Below are 15,391 nucleotides of genomic sequence, written 5' to 3'. Positions count from 1 at the left end.
ACCTTTTTATCAAATTAATTTTTATCATTTATTTAAGGTTTAAGAAGTGTATACCTTTAATTTTTATCATACTTTAAAGATATAGAACCAGGATATATTTCAAATCTTTTGATTCTGTAAGAAAAGGTGTATTGGGAAGAACAGCTATAATTTTAAAAAATCTATTGAAAATTAAAATCCAAACCATTAAAAATTCAAATTCAAAAAGATCTACTTGTTTTACTTTTACATGATTACAAAATGTATACTAAGCTAATTGCAACAGGTTATAATTATAAAAACTATTTATTAAATATTTATAGAAATATTCCTTTTTTCTTTCTGAGAGACTTCTTTAAATTTTCTAACATTAAACTCTTTATACTTAGCAAGATAATATTTAAAATTTTTTAAATCAAGAGATATAATACATCACATAAATATAGATACAAATACAGATATAAATATAGATATAAATAGCACATTACACAATTTAATAACTAAGAGATTAATCCAATTTTTAATACTTGTTTTCTATGTATTTTTTTTTTTTTTTTTATTTACTCATTGTTTTTTTAAAGTATTATGTTATAAAAAATAAAATACTTTCAAAATGGATGAGCAAAAACAATGTTGATTGATTGTATATAGTAGAATGTTTGTTGTCATGACTAGAACACAAAAAATATGATGCATCTTTTGACCTGTGTTATTAATGTTGAAATTTTTGTAAATAAAAAAGTTCACTTTTTGGAAAATGTTTTCAAGTTTATCTTTTTAGAAATGAGTAGTAAGTTACCAGGGCCCTGGCTAAATATGGAATTTTTTCCGAACCAGGCCCTGGCAAAATTATAAGATTTAGCAGGGATTGATAGGTAAGTTGATAGTTAATAATAAATATTTTTTAACTATAAAAACATTTATGATTTAATCAAGAAAACAATTCTATAATTTCAGGCTAAGTTTGCTTTATTTGATTGCACAGTTATTGGAAAATAAATTTGATTTTATCAAGCCACCATTTTGTACCAATAAAGGTAATAGTTTTCCTAAATTGGAATACTTTGATTCCTTGTATGGAACAGCTCACTTCTTTTTTTAAATACTTAGTAAACCCGTCAGAAATTGATTTTAAATTATTTTAATCTTTACATTAATAATTTAAACAATTCATTCAAAACTTATAACAGGATTAAAATCGGACAAATGAAATTTTACATATAATAAGTTGTACAAAAACTTCAATTTGTTCTTTGTTCAGATGTTCTTTAATTTTATTAATTAAAACTCAGTAATTTTTATTAAAATGTTTTAAGGTTTGAAGATATATTATTAGGTTAGAATATTATATTGTTTACCTTGTATATATAAACGGTCAGAAGTATAGTCTACCTTGTGCAATCAACTTTCAAAATCTCTCAAAATGTAGAAAAAAGATGTTTTATGTTTTGCAAAGTATAGCCATGAAAAGAATTCTGGTCAAATACATTTGACCTAATACAAATATATAAAATACATTGATTTTAGATTTCCAAATACAAATTCAAGTAGAAATATATGTAATCAGTATTTTTCAAATACAAATATTTGCATTTTAGGTTAAGAAAAATACAAACATTTTTCAAGACAATACTAATAAAATAGTATACTAAATAGAGGAATTAAAACAAATCTTTTGACAAATATCACTTACAAACAAATTTTGAACTATTTTAGTGTTAAAAAGAAATTTAAAAAAAAAAAACTAATCAGTTTTTCCCAAAAAAATACTGGTCAATCTGGTTTATGGAGTGACAAATTTTTTAATCAAATAAAAGTATGACAATTTAGCCTACTATTACAAAACACAAATACAAATTTGCATTTGACCTCAACCCTGGCCATGAAACATTTAATTTCCAAAAAAATTTGAATCTTTTAGACACTGTTCCAATTTTGACTAATCTCCCCTATTTATGTCATTGTATTTGCAAAGAAAGATGATGATAATCAACTGGATGTGTGGTGTGACTTTAACAAGACAAGAAACAAAGTCATGATCTTAGACATTGATTAAGAATAATGAGTGTTTGGACCAGGCTCGCCAGTGAAGATTACAGTTATTTGGGTGTGTTGAGCAATGAGGATGCAGATGATTTAAGTACCATTAGAGAGGTAGCAGCTTCAAGTACCATTAGAGAGGTAGCAGCTTGAGGAGAAAAGGGTTTGTTATTTTTGTTGCAGTAAATTTGTTGTTTTTTCTGGAAAGATTTTTGTGATGTGGTAAATTTGAGTTAATTTTCCCCTTGATTATATATATATATATATATATATATATATATATATATATATATATATATATATATATATATATATATATATATATATATATCCCCGATTTCCCCTTAGAATTGGCATTACAATTGGATTTTTAGAAGAAACTATGCTTTTTCCAAAAATCTTACCTAAATACTTCTCAAAAGAAGAAGTAAAAATATTGAACAGTTTTATTTTAGATATGTTGATGATGTTTTCAACATATGGCCAAAAAATCTAGACATTGCCAAGTTTAAAAGTTCTCTAGAAGAATTACATAATTCAATTAGTTTTACGGTTGATTTAGGTATACAATACAATAAAAACAGAAATATCTACAATGTCATTAATTTTTTAGATGTATCGGTTATTCTTAAAAATAACAAACATATCAAAACAAATATATTTTACAAAGAAACAAATACCCACAACTATTTAAATTAAAATATTTTTCACCCTTTCCACATAAAAAAGAATACCCCATATAATCTTGCTAAAAGAATAATTGTTTTTATCTCCGATTATGCTACAGAAAAACTACATTTAACGGAACTAAAATTATGGTTAAAAGAATGTCTTTACCCAGATAATATTATAGAAAAAGCATTTCATAATGCCAAATTACAAGGACCAGCACCTTTAAAAAAATCCAAAGATGTTTTTCGTTTGGTTACTATATTTTATAGCAATTTAAACTGCCAGCCTATTTTAACAGAAAGTAACCATTTACTTTGTATATCTACTAATGCAAAAGTAAAGGAGGTTTTTTCAAATAATCATCCAGTAATAGCCTACAAACAACCACCAAATTTACTTAGACAACTAACTTCTTCAAAATTTCATTCTATTTCATCTATCAAAAAAACGGGTTTATTCAAATGTAAAGATATTTGTAAAATTTGCCAATTATATTTACAAGAAGTTGATAAGTTTGAGATGCCCAATGGAACTATTTGGAATATTAAAAGTCGTATTACTTGTAATAGCAAAAATGTTTTAAAGTGTTTATTGTGTAATGGTTTATGACTATATACTTACACTGGAAAAACAAACAATTTAAGAAACTGTACTAATGGCCATATTTCCAGTTGCAGAACAGGAAAATCTACAGACCAATTTGACAATCATGTATTTAAATGCCAAAGATTGCATAATAAAACTATAGAACCTTTTTTCCAACTCTTTGTTTTCCTTGAATTAAAAAATTCAAAATATTTGTTGTCATATGAAAATCATTTACATAAATAAAAACATGACACATTTAATTGAGACTTCCTTTTAAAAAATGTTACAATGGCAACTTATAGTTACAAAATAGCAATTAAATATTTCTATTACCTAACTTTCTACAGTTATAAAAATCTTGACAAAAGCATTAAACATAGCACTACTGATGAATATAGTGAAAGGCCTCTAGTGCTTTATTATCATTTATATGATATATATTTATTTTAAAGAAATAAATCTTATTCAAATTCCAAAAATTCAATAAATGCTTTGTTTTATTTTTTGCTTGGCATACTTTTTTCCATTATATATACATATATATATATATATATATATATATATATATATATATATATATATATATATATATATATATATATATATATATATATATATATATATATATATATATCAAACAGGAATTTCAAATAAAAATAATATCTTTTTAGAATGTATCAACATTTATGCAGCTCTGGTCACAAACTTAGCCCCGGCTATACTTTATTAAACCCAGTCCTGGTCAAATTTTAACCCTGCTCACTTACTAGAAGGTAAGTGTTATAAAATGTGAAGGTAAGGTGAACTGTTATAAAATTCTTACCTAACACAATTCAATTTTAAAGATTTCATATTATTCGCAAGTACAAGCTTCCATTTCTTTTTAGCATGAGCAATTTCTAGCACAAGGGCAGACATAATGAGAAGTGATATTAACATTGTTAATAACACTAACATTGAGCGATAAGGTTTGATTTCATGAAAACCAAATCCTTTAAGAACCATAGCTCCTAAAAGTAAACAAAATCTAGTTAAAGAAAAATGGTAACCACAGCTCCTAAGAGTAAAGAAAAGTTAACTTTTTAATATAATAACTGGTACTTAAGTAAATTTAATTATGAAAATATTTATAATAAAACACTAATCAATAATCAAGGCAAAAATACCTGTGCTATCCTGGCATTCTAAAATTGTTTTATGTCTGCATTCAAATGTAAGATCATTCATTATAACAAACATTGTACTACCATAAGCCCAATGTGTTGGATTGATGTAAAATAACCAGTAGTAATAGATAGGCATTTGTGGTTCTGGAACTAGAAAACCTCCTGCAAAACCAGCAACAGCTAATAAATGAAAACATATAAACAATATCAAGAGAACCATTCCAAGATTGATAAAACTGTAAAGTACAAGATCAGTGAAAAAATTAATCACAAACGGAATAAACTATTCATAGTATATAAATAACCAGTTCAAAATGAATTAATGAATGCAAAATCTCATGGGCAGATAATATATATATATATATATATATATATATATATATATATATATATATATATATATATATATATATATATATATATATATATATATATATATATATATATATATATATATATATATATATATATATATATATATATATATATATATGAAAAACATTTAAAATAATCACCAACTAAATAAATTATAATTATATACAATATATAGTAAAAACTACTTACCTGAGGCTATGGGGGTTAACAAATGAGAGTAGCTTGGAGTCATACAAGCAATACATATAATAAGTGCAATCCACACTTGATTCAATTGCAAGTGAATAATTGAAGTAAGAATAAACTTTTCAAGGTCATATACTTTCAATGCACAGAGATGAATTATAACACATGCACAAATCAAAGAAACTGATGACTGAGAAAATATACGAATGAAAGCGTGAAGTACCAGTTCATGAGAAAAGCCAATACCATCAGCTTTTTCAAGAGAAAACAAAGCAAATGCCTTGTTTAAATGAGCATGGATTACCGAAGACATAAAAAGTTGACTAGCACACAAAAAAACCATATAACATGACATCAAAAGTATTCCTTTCTTTGTTTTAAAATAACAAGTACCTTGAAAAAAATTAAATAATTGTTTAAAACTAAATAACCAAAATGAAACTGAAGTTTTTATAAAAGTTACAATTTTACCTAAAGCCAAAGAAAACAGCATAAATATAACAGGAAAGTAGAGTTTTTGAGCTAAAGTCTGTGATGAAGAACTCCTTCCATCTAGAGCAATCAGGCGATCGGATATGCTAGATGTTTGTCTATGATAAAAATTAATTTAAATCCAAATAAAAGTTAAAAAATAAATATCAAAGACAAAGTATTTTATTATTCCTGTTTTGGTTTTTTTTATTTTGATAACTTTTTTTTATTTATTTCTCACTTTTGAAACTTCATACTGAGTGTTTTTTGTGGGTGTCTTTTAGCACGAGCGATAGCTCGATTGATGGCCTCTATCTCACCACTATGGTTATAGTAATCAACAATGATAGATTGCAATTCTGTGTTATTTAAGACGTCCATAATTGTATCTGCAGGATTAGAAGAATCTGATATCTAAGAAAATGGATTTCTTTATATTAAATAAAAATATTTAAATAGCTTACTTTGAACTAAAACAAAATTTTATTACTTTTCCAGAACCCTGTAAAGCTTCTGCAATCATGGTTGGCGCCATTAATGGAGAACCAAAATAAGCTGCCTTTAAATAAATGTTTGTATAAATAAATAATCTTTTAAAAAATTTTCAGACATTAGTGTAACTATAGAAGCACTTAAGCTTACCTGGCCATCACACAAAAAAAGAATAGTATCAAACATGTGAAAAATTTCAATTCTTGGTTGATGAATTGTCACTACAACAAGTCGACCTGAGAGTGTTAAACTATGTAACATTTCTAAAAGCTCTAATGATGATGCCGAGTCCAATCCTAAATGTTACCAATCAAATTTGAAAAATAAACTTAAACATAAAACTGCATGTGAGCAAGTTAGATATAGTATTAGGTTATTAGCTTCACTTATTATTATTATTATTATTATTACTAGCTATCCGGAATGTAAAATATGGGTGTTGGTAAGTCTAGTCCACACCAACCATTTCAGGGTTGGTGTGGACTAGACTTACCAACACCTATATTTTACATTCCGGATAGCTGGGGTTATAACACCCATATTTTACATTCCGGATAGCAAGGGTTATATATATATAATAATATATTAGGGTGTCCCAGAAGAAAAAAAATATATTTTTCAAGCAGTTTTGTGTGTTATTTTGTCTATTAAAAGCAAAAATGAAAAGGTTTTTAAAAAATTATAAAGTTTGACCCTCACCTGCCCTCATTTTAAAAGTTTTACCCTTTTCAAAAAAAACTATTCAACAATATTTTAAATATGAAATTGTAATGTTTTAATTAAACATGTTTTCTATCAACTTTGATGCCATTATAATTTGACACTATGTATTAAATGATATTAGTAAACATAAGTAAACATTTAACTTGAGAATGAACTTATTTATTCTATTATTATAAAGAATTGTTAAATTATAAAAATTATATGCAAAGTTTGAGATAAGGAAAATTTTTACTATGAATGTAGTTGTTTTCTTTTATATAATTTTATATTTATGTAATTTGTAGTTATTTTTTTACATCTATAGATATAATAGTATATATAAAAAAAATTCAATCTGATATGAGCAATATTAAATTGAGAAAAAATTAAGATAAAATTGTTGGGAAATTATTACCTACCCTTGAAGCAAAGTTATCTGGTCAATTACCAACTAATGGAAAAGTTTTACATCATTATCTATATATTACAAAGTTTGATTTGAAACTAACTAGTGAAAAAGAAGTTGCATCTTTAGTTTGCAGAAAAGAGAATATATTTTGAAAAATGGCTAAAATTCAAACAAAACAGAAAAAAAAACATTGTTAGAATGATATTGTGCATCTGATACCCTAAAGTTTCTTTAATGGCTGATATGTTGAATCTATCCAACAGAGAAACAGCTACAGCTAAAATGATCTCTAAAACCAAATATAATATCTCAGTTTTACCGTAAACAATCTGCAAACCATAATAATTTATTCACTTTTTAAATATAAAATGTCAGACAATGGTTCAGAAATTATTACTTTTTATTCTTATAACTTTCTGCTGCAAAACATTCATCAGCTTTTCTTTTTCTTCACTTTTTTTATGATCAATAATAGATTCTTTAACTGTTTTACACCATTCATGTGAGGCGATCTTTTTTTCAGCGTTGAATTTATACTATAAAAACTTTCTTCAACTTTTCTGTTTTTTCAATAGAATTCCATTTTTTTAAATTTTTTAAATTTTTGTAAACTTTTAAAACGGAATTTAGATTATTTAACTTTTTACAAAAAGAACTTCTAAATAGATATTTTAAATGAATTAAAAAGAAGAAAAATAAAATTGTTATAAAAATTGATCTCATCAAAAATTCAATTATAGAAAACATATTTGTTTAAATACAAACATTGTCGTATTTAAAATTTTTATAATTTTTTTTTAAACTAACAACAAAAAACATCCAGAAACTTCTGGAAATTAAAGGAGTTTCAAGTGAATTTCCAGAATTCCAGGAATTCCTGGAAAAAACTCATCTATGTATTTTATGTGAAATTATGGCTTACATGTACAAACACAAGTGATGAATCACTTAATGACTTGGAATCCTGCAAAGAAATGCTTTACTATAAAAAAAAAAGTGATAATAGTGTTGCTGTTGCTGCTCTTAAAATATTTAATTGACATCTTTGGTATTTAGTAGAAGAAACATTTCCTCTTTTACTATTTGTGTCTGATTGCAATAAAAATAAAATAAAATTCATAAAATTGCTAAAATAATTCCTAAATATATAAGAAAAAACTGGGAAAATGATATAGGCTTTCCACAATTTTCTTTTTTGAAACCAAGTATTCATTTATTTGATTTAGTAGGACCAAAATCAAGCAACATTCTAAACTTATTTGAATGCTCAAACAAAGATGGTGGTTTATTAGACCAATATCCCAAAGTTTCAGAAAGAAACTTTGGGGTATTGGCTAATACAACACAATTTTTCAACACATTTTTGAGCATGTTAAATCAGTGAAATCTGTAACCAATATGTGCTGTCAAACTATTTCAAGACTATGCAAAATCTATTACCAAAGATAAAGAGCAGAAAAGATTTCTTTTAGAACAGCACCGAAAAGTTCTTCCACAAATAAATAAACAAGCAATTCAAAAACTAAATTTTTGAAAATTTTAACAATGCTTTTTTATATTACTAATACCTATTTTATATATATATATATATATATATAAAATAGGTATTAGTAAAATAAAATATAATAGGTAATAGTAATATATATTAATATATATATATATATATATATATATATATATATATATATATATATATATATATATATATATATATATATATATATATATATATATATATATATATATATATATATATATATATATATATTTAAAGTTATTAACAAATTAGTTCCAAAAGTACATTAACTTAAATCATTTTTTAAAAAACTACATTTATAAAAAATGTATATATGAAATAATACCTGAGGTAGGTTCGTCTAGAAAAATTACACTAGGCAAATCAACCAGTTGTAATCCAACACACAAACGTCGCTTCTAAACTTAAAAATTGATTTTTTTTGAATATTGTAATATAAATAATTTTGCTCATATCATAGAGCAAATTAACTTATTTAGAAATAGACAAAAAAAAAATTATTTTTCAAGTGCATTTTTGAGCAACTAAATTTTAACAACATAAAAATTTTTGTACATTTTTACATTTTTTACAAACTCAAATTGTCAATGATAATTTAAAATTTTTATTATATACAAATGTGATTTAACTTATTCCAAAGAGATTACAACTCAGTTTGAAAAAGTTTTATATTGAGCTTGGTTTCTGGTAAATTATTCTGAGGCTGAAAGAGAATAAGATAAAATGTTTATAAGATTAGTTTGCATGATGTTATCCTTTAGATCTTTGTTGGCAATTTTCTTTACTGCTTCCAACACTTACTAAATTTTTTATGAAAAGATTTCAAACAGAAGCACAATCTTAAATTAGATTTAAAAAATTTGTACTTAATCAAATAAATCTAGACCCAGGATTTGTCCTTGTAAGGAATATTGTTGTCGTATTTGGATTCATATGCATTATTCATATGCTTAAAAAACTTATGTTTATCTAATTTTTTTCTTTGAACATCTATGTTTTAGAATTCTTTCCTATCTTCCTGTTTTTCTAGCTCATACAATTTAAGTTTTTTAATTTTTCAAAAAAAAGTTATATATCTATTTAATAATGACAACAAAACAAAACTAAATAATTTTAAAATTATGGAATATTTTAAAATTATTAAATTTTTAGTGTATTATAAAGTTATTAAATTTTTAGTATAAGTTAAAACTTTTTTTCTGATGTTTTTCTTATGAAATAAACATAACTTGCCAAATCACCTTGGAAACACCTAAAGAGTTGCCTATTGTGGAACTTTTTAAAAGATTTTTTCTCAGCATTAATTTTATGATTAAATAAAGTTAACTTACCTGCCCTCCACTTAGGCCATTGCTTTTACAGTTGCTACCACCAACAACAACATCAGCTACGCTGTACAAACCTGTCTGTTAATATAAAAACAACTTTATAGAAAATAAGAAATTTAAAAATATTTTAGGGTTGCCAGATGTCTGGCTTCTACATAGGAGTATGCAGTGCCGAACCTGGAAACCCTAAATTTTTTTTAACATAGAACAAAGTTTCTGATGAAATATATTAATTTATGTCAAGTTTTATAAAATCTTTAATATTTTACCTGACCAAGAACTTGTTCAACACGAGACATTTTTTCTTTTAGCTTCATTTTAGATGGCAGTCTTAACATGGCACTGTAAGTTAAATTTTGTCTCACAGTCAGCTCTTCATGATATGGAGTAGCAAGCTGGAGAACATAACCAGAGTTCTTAACAAACCATTCTCGAGTTTCTTCTGCTGGCAATCCATTGATAAAAATATGTTTCTGAAAAATAAATTAAAATAAGTTTTAAGTAATGACTTTATCAAAAATTTTAGCAATCAAAAAGGCAAAGACTTAAAAGTCCCATCATTTAAATACCATCAATTAACATTCCATAAATAAATGACTCTCGCATAAATAAAGATGCACTCAGTTGGTAATCAAACTATACATTATTTGTTTTAAAAAAGTAATGCTTACTAAAGTAATAATAACAACCAAATTGTTACTACAGCATTACTAACATGTATAACAACCAAATTGTTACTACAGTATTACTAACATGTATAACAACCAAATTGTTACTACAGCATTACTAACATGTATAACAACCAAATTGTTACTACAGTATTACTAACATGTATAATTAATAAGATATTAAGAAACTTTCCATCTGTCATCCTTATAGATTCTCATGTGAAGGCCACTTTATATAAAGACTTATAAACATTTTTTTGGATTATTGAATTTCTTACTGTCAAATTACTAACATTTACTTGTTTGAAGTGAAAATATCAAATATAAATTGCCTATACACAAAAATAATAATAAAAAAAAATTAATACAATAAACAATCTTTACGTAAAATACTTTATTCTCCTTTAGAATTATTAGATTTTGTTATTTAAATTGAGTGTTTACTCAATTTAAATAACAAAATCTAATAATCCTAAAGGAAAACATTAACAGATAAAAAAAAGGAAACAGCAAATGCTGATGCAAAGGTTACATTATATATAGACTGCAACCATTCTTATATTTTATTTATGAGATATGTATGTGTTATTGCTGTATAATGATATTTACAATAAAATTTTATTTTAAAATCGCACGAGCAGGTGTTTCAAAAAGAAAGTAATAATCTTATCACGAAGCCCTTACATAGATGTACCTAAAGTGTTATTGTATTTAATATATAACCAATTATATATTAAATACAATTGCATGTTGCAAAATAAATTCCAAAAAGATTCAAAATACAAAATGTAACAAAACAATAAGATAACTACTACGATTATTAAAAAAATGTATGTATGTATGTATGTATGTATCATACAAACATACATACATGCATACATATTTACATACATATGTTGTATGTATGTATGTATGTATGTATGTAATAATGCATGTATGTAAATATATATATATATATATACAGTGCCGGTTTTAGCACTACCAGCGCCCTGGGCGAGATTTCTACGGCGCCCCTAGCTCAATTTAACTCCATTCAAAAAAAAGGCAAAGGGTAAAATAACCAATTAGTTTCGCCCCTTTATATTCGGCGCCCTGGGCCATCGTCCAACCAGGCCCTACCCTAACGCCGCCACTGTATATATATATATATATATATATATATATATATATATATATATATATATATATATATATATATATATATATATATATATATATATATATACTAACACACCCACACACACAACACACACAGATATCTCTCTCTCTATATATATATATATATATACATATATATATATATATATATATATATATATATATATATATATATATATATATATATATATATATATATATATGTATATTTATAAAGAGAGAAAATTTATTATATCCTTATGCTTTTCCCATCATTATCCTATTTTGCAGATCATGATGCATATTGCTATTTTGAAAATTAGTATTCTACAAACTTCTCCTATCCTTAACCACAAAGATATTATATGTTTTTTATATCTGAGTCTAAAGAACCTAACCTACTTCATATTATAATAATCGAAGTGATTTTTTCTTGGAATCCTTCCTTGCAACTTTGTATTTTTTGACACTTTTCACTAAAAATACTAAAGCAAGCTCAGTTACATTTTGTAATGTAGAATAATTCACTGAAATATCCCCAAGATCAACATAACCAATAAGTTCACTAGTATGTTTATCCCAAACTAGATCTACCTCTACTTTCATTTCATCCATAAGAATTATAACAAAGCGTTCAGGAGAACTGAAATGTTCAGTTTTTTTATGCAACTCCTCAATAACTCTAAGATTAAAACCACGCTGAGGATAAATATAGTTTTTATAATCTCTAAGTGTTCTTAAGCTAGGTAAGATTAGAAAGCCAGAATTGCTATTACTATCATACCGTAAATCATTATAAGCTGAAGAGGACTTTGATGCAAGGGATAAACAAAATTGACAATCATTGGATGATATCTAATAGATCTGGAAGAAGAAGCTGGGTTATTCCATATCAAATCACCTAAAGGCTCCCAGGGTACCACCTCAGATTTCCTTTAAATTTTTCTTCAAAAGTTATGATTGAACCAAAATCCGAAAAATTTGTGTATCAGGAGCTTACAGCAGTTTTTTTCGATTTTTGACAAACCATAACTTTTTAAATAAAGATGGTGATCACCTGAAATTTTGTAGGGTAATAGTTTTTCAGCCAAATAATCCATTATTGTTGATTTTGACTGTTTTTTTTACAGTTTTTGAGTTATTGTACCTTAAAGTTGCTAAATATTGCAACATTATAAATATTTTTTCGAACTTTAACGTGTTACAGTTCGTAAATACTTACTTACAGAAATACTTACTTAAATACTTACTTACAGAAAGTGGATTTTTTTGTTACCTTTGTGTACTTAGGGTCACCACTTGTTAGAATAATCAAAATTATGCATTAAAAATTAATTTAGCACATGCAGCAGTCTATTGAAAAATCACTTTTTTTAAAAATTATGATAAATTACATTGACTTTGCTGGCATAGAAAGTAGCGTAAACAGTTGAAATAAATTATAAAACTTTTTAATGTTGAGGTTCTATATATAGACAATCACCAAAAAAAATTTAAAGACCTATACTCTATCTTATGACATGATTGTAGCCTTTTGAAAGTGATGATATTTTCAAAAGGAGAATGTTATTAGACTATGAGCTAGCCTTCGGTCATAGTCTAATAATTAGTCATAGGGATGACAGTAGTACATTTTTTATTTATCTGTGAATGAATATATTCAGTTTTCTTTTTAATGACATGTCTTAACTTGTACTAATAATAATGATATAATCAGTGTCATAATCAGCGTCTGATATTTGTTAGTTTCTTTGAGATTTAATATGTTTATGTCTTTTTTAAACTTTTTAGATTAGTAACAAAAATAAAAAAAATAGTAAAAAATGACAGAGAAATGTTATGTGGGAAAGTTTTAAATGAAGATTGCGACAAAACGTATTGTTGTAGAATGATTGGAAGAATAAAACTAAAAGATATTGTGAACACAGATGTTGAAGTTTTAATTCAAAGAATTGGACACACTTTTAAACTAAATGAGGAGATATGTTTTCACCATGAAAAAGCCTATATTTCTAGATATGAAGCGCTTAAAAAATACTGCTGTGATCCATTTAAAGTCCACAAGAAAAAAATTATTAAGGGATTGTGTAAAGTCGATATTTTAACAAGTCAACTTAAGATCAAACCTGGTCAAAAACTTTGCACTAACTGTTTGAATGAATTCAAACTTGAACAAATTACAGGAAAATTTAGTCAAGAAGATGAAGACAAAAATGTTGATGATGAGGAGTTTAGTTCTTCAGACTTAAATAAGACAGTTTTAAATAAGAGTGCTTCTTTACTGGAAATATCTCCTCTAAAAAATGTAAGTAAACGTGACAAATTAGAATATGGAAAGCAAAAAGTTAAAAAACTGGAAACAAGTATGACAAACCTAGTAGCATCAGCATTGGATATAGACTCAAAAGAAATAATATCTGAGAAAAAGCAAAAGTGCATTAACTGTGATGATTTAGACAAACTTTTAGATGCAATATAGGAAAAAGTAAAAATCAGTTTGAATGAAGAAAAAGTTCAGATACTAAGATTAACTCCTGATAGTTGGTCAATTAAAAAAACTTGCAATACATTTTCAGTTTCAGACCATCTTGTTAAGAAAGCCAGAAAGCTGAAAAATGAAAAGGGAATACTTGCTAAACCTGCTAAAAAAAGACATCCTTAGGAGGATATTGTTAAGCAGAGAGTCATTGAAATATATGAATCTGACGAATACACTAGACAATGTTCAGGAAAAAAAGACTTTGTTTCTGTGCATATAAATAATGTTAAAGTTCATAAACAAAAAAGCTTAATATTAGTTCGTTTAAAAGAACTTCATCTGGAATTTAAGAAGTTATACCCTGAACGCAAAGTTGGATTCAGCAAGTTCTGTGAATTAAGGCCAAAGTGGTGCCTTACTGTTGATAGTAGTGAAAGCCATTCAGTTTGTGTATGTTCTTACCATCAAAATGCTAAGTTGATGTGCTCTGCTTTTCCTAACAGCCATTTAACATATTACAAAGATTTAATAAAGTATGTGTTTGTAATATAGATAGTCAAAACTGCATGTTTCATCTATGTTTCAACTGCCCTGGTAAAATAAATTTGAAGGCTTACTTAGAAAATGTGTTTGAAAAGAATGATTTTGATAATCAGATCACATATAAACAATGGGTGTCAACTGCACTTATTACAGTCCAAACAAGCATTAGTGAATTTATTGAAACTTTAAGTGAAACTTTGTATGACCTTTGTCACCACCACTTTATCAAAGAAGCACAGTCTTCTTACTTATCAGAGGCAAAACAAACATTAGACCAATATACCTGCATTATTCTGATGGATTTTGCTGAAAACTATAGTTTTCTTGTACAAGATGCTATACAAGGGTTTTACTGGCAAGCCGATTAAGCTACCTTACAACCATTTGCTGTTCATTAAAAAGATGAAAAAGATCACCTTAAATGTGAATGCTATTGTTTAATTTCTGACCATCTTTGTCATGACCAATCAGCAGTCCATTGTTTTCTCACAAAGTTGCTCCCTATGGTCAAAATCAAATTACCCACAGTAAATAAAGTTAAATACTTTAGTGATAGTGCTGCGTCACAGTATAAAAACTACAAATACCTAATAAACTTAATTTATCACATTGTAGATCA

At 26.0% G+C, this 15,391-nt stretch overlaps 1 protein-coding gene across 2 annotated transcripts in view; it reads right to left on the bottom strand.

Annotated features, from left to right (window-relative positions):
- The window catches only part of LOC101234753 (uncharacterized), a 48,926-nt gene that overhangs the window by 14,412 nt on the left and 19,123 nt on the right, over positions 1-15,391 (bottom strand). For both annotated transcript variants that reach the window (XM_065814971.1, XM_065814972.1), the window contains exons 4-13: positions 10,215-10,418; positions 9,949-10,023; positions 8,943-9,015; positions 6,120-6,265; positions 5,968-6,036; positions 5,719-5,891; positions 5,478-5,596; positions 5,010-5,399; positions 4,446-4,625; positions 4,103-4,289 (exon numbers count right to left, since the gene is read on the bottom strand). In XM_065814971.1, the coding sequence (XP_065671043.1) occupies positions 4,103-4,289; positions 4,446-4,625; positions 5,010-5,399; positions 5,478-5,596; positions 5,719-5,891; positions 5,968-6,036; positions 6,120-6,265; positions 8,943-9,015; positions 9,949-10,023; positions 10,215-10,418 (1,616 nt within the window). The remainder of the gene's footprint in view (positions 1-4,102; positions 4,290-4,445; positions 4,626-5,009; positions 5,400-5,477; positions 5,597-5,718; positions 5,892-5,967; positions 6,037-6,119; positions 6,266-8,942; positions 9,016-9,948; positions 10,024-10,214; positions 10,419-15,391) is intronic.

The sequence above is a fragment of the Hydra vulgaris genome, chromosome 13, assembly GCF_038396675.1.
Source record: "Hydra vulgaris chromosome 13, alternate assembly HydraT2T_AEP".
Lineage (NCBI taxonomy): Eukaryota > Metazoa > Cnidaria > Hydrozoa > Anthoathecata > Hydridae > Hydra > Hydra vulgaris.
Note: the sequence above shows the minus strand (reverse complement) of the source record. Positions and strands in the feature narration are given on the sequence as shown.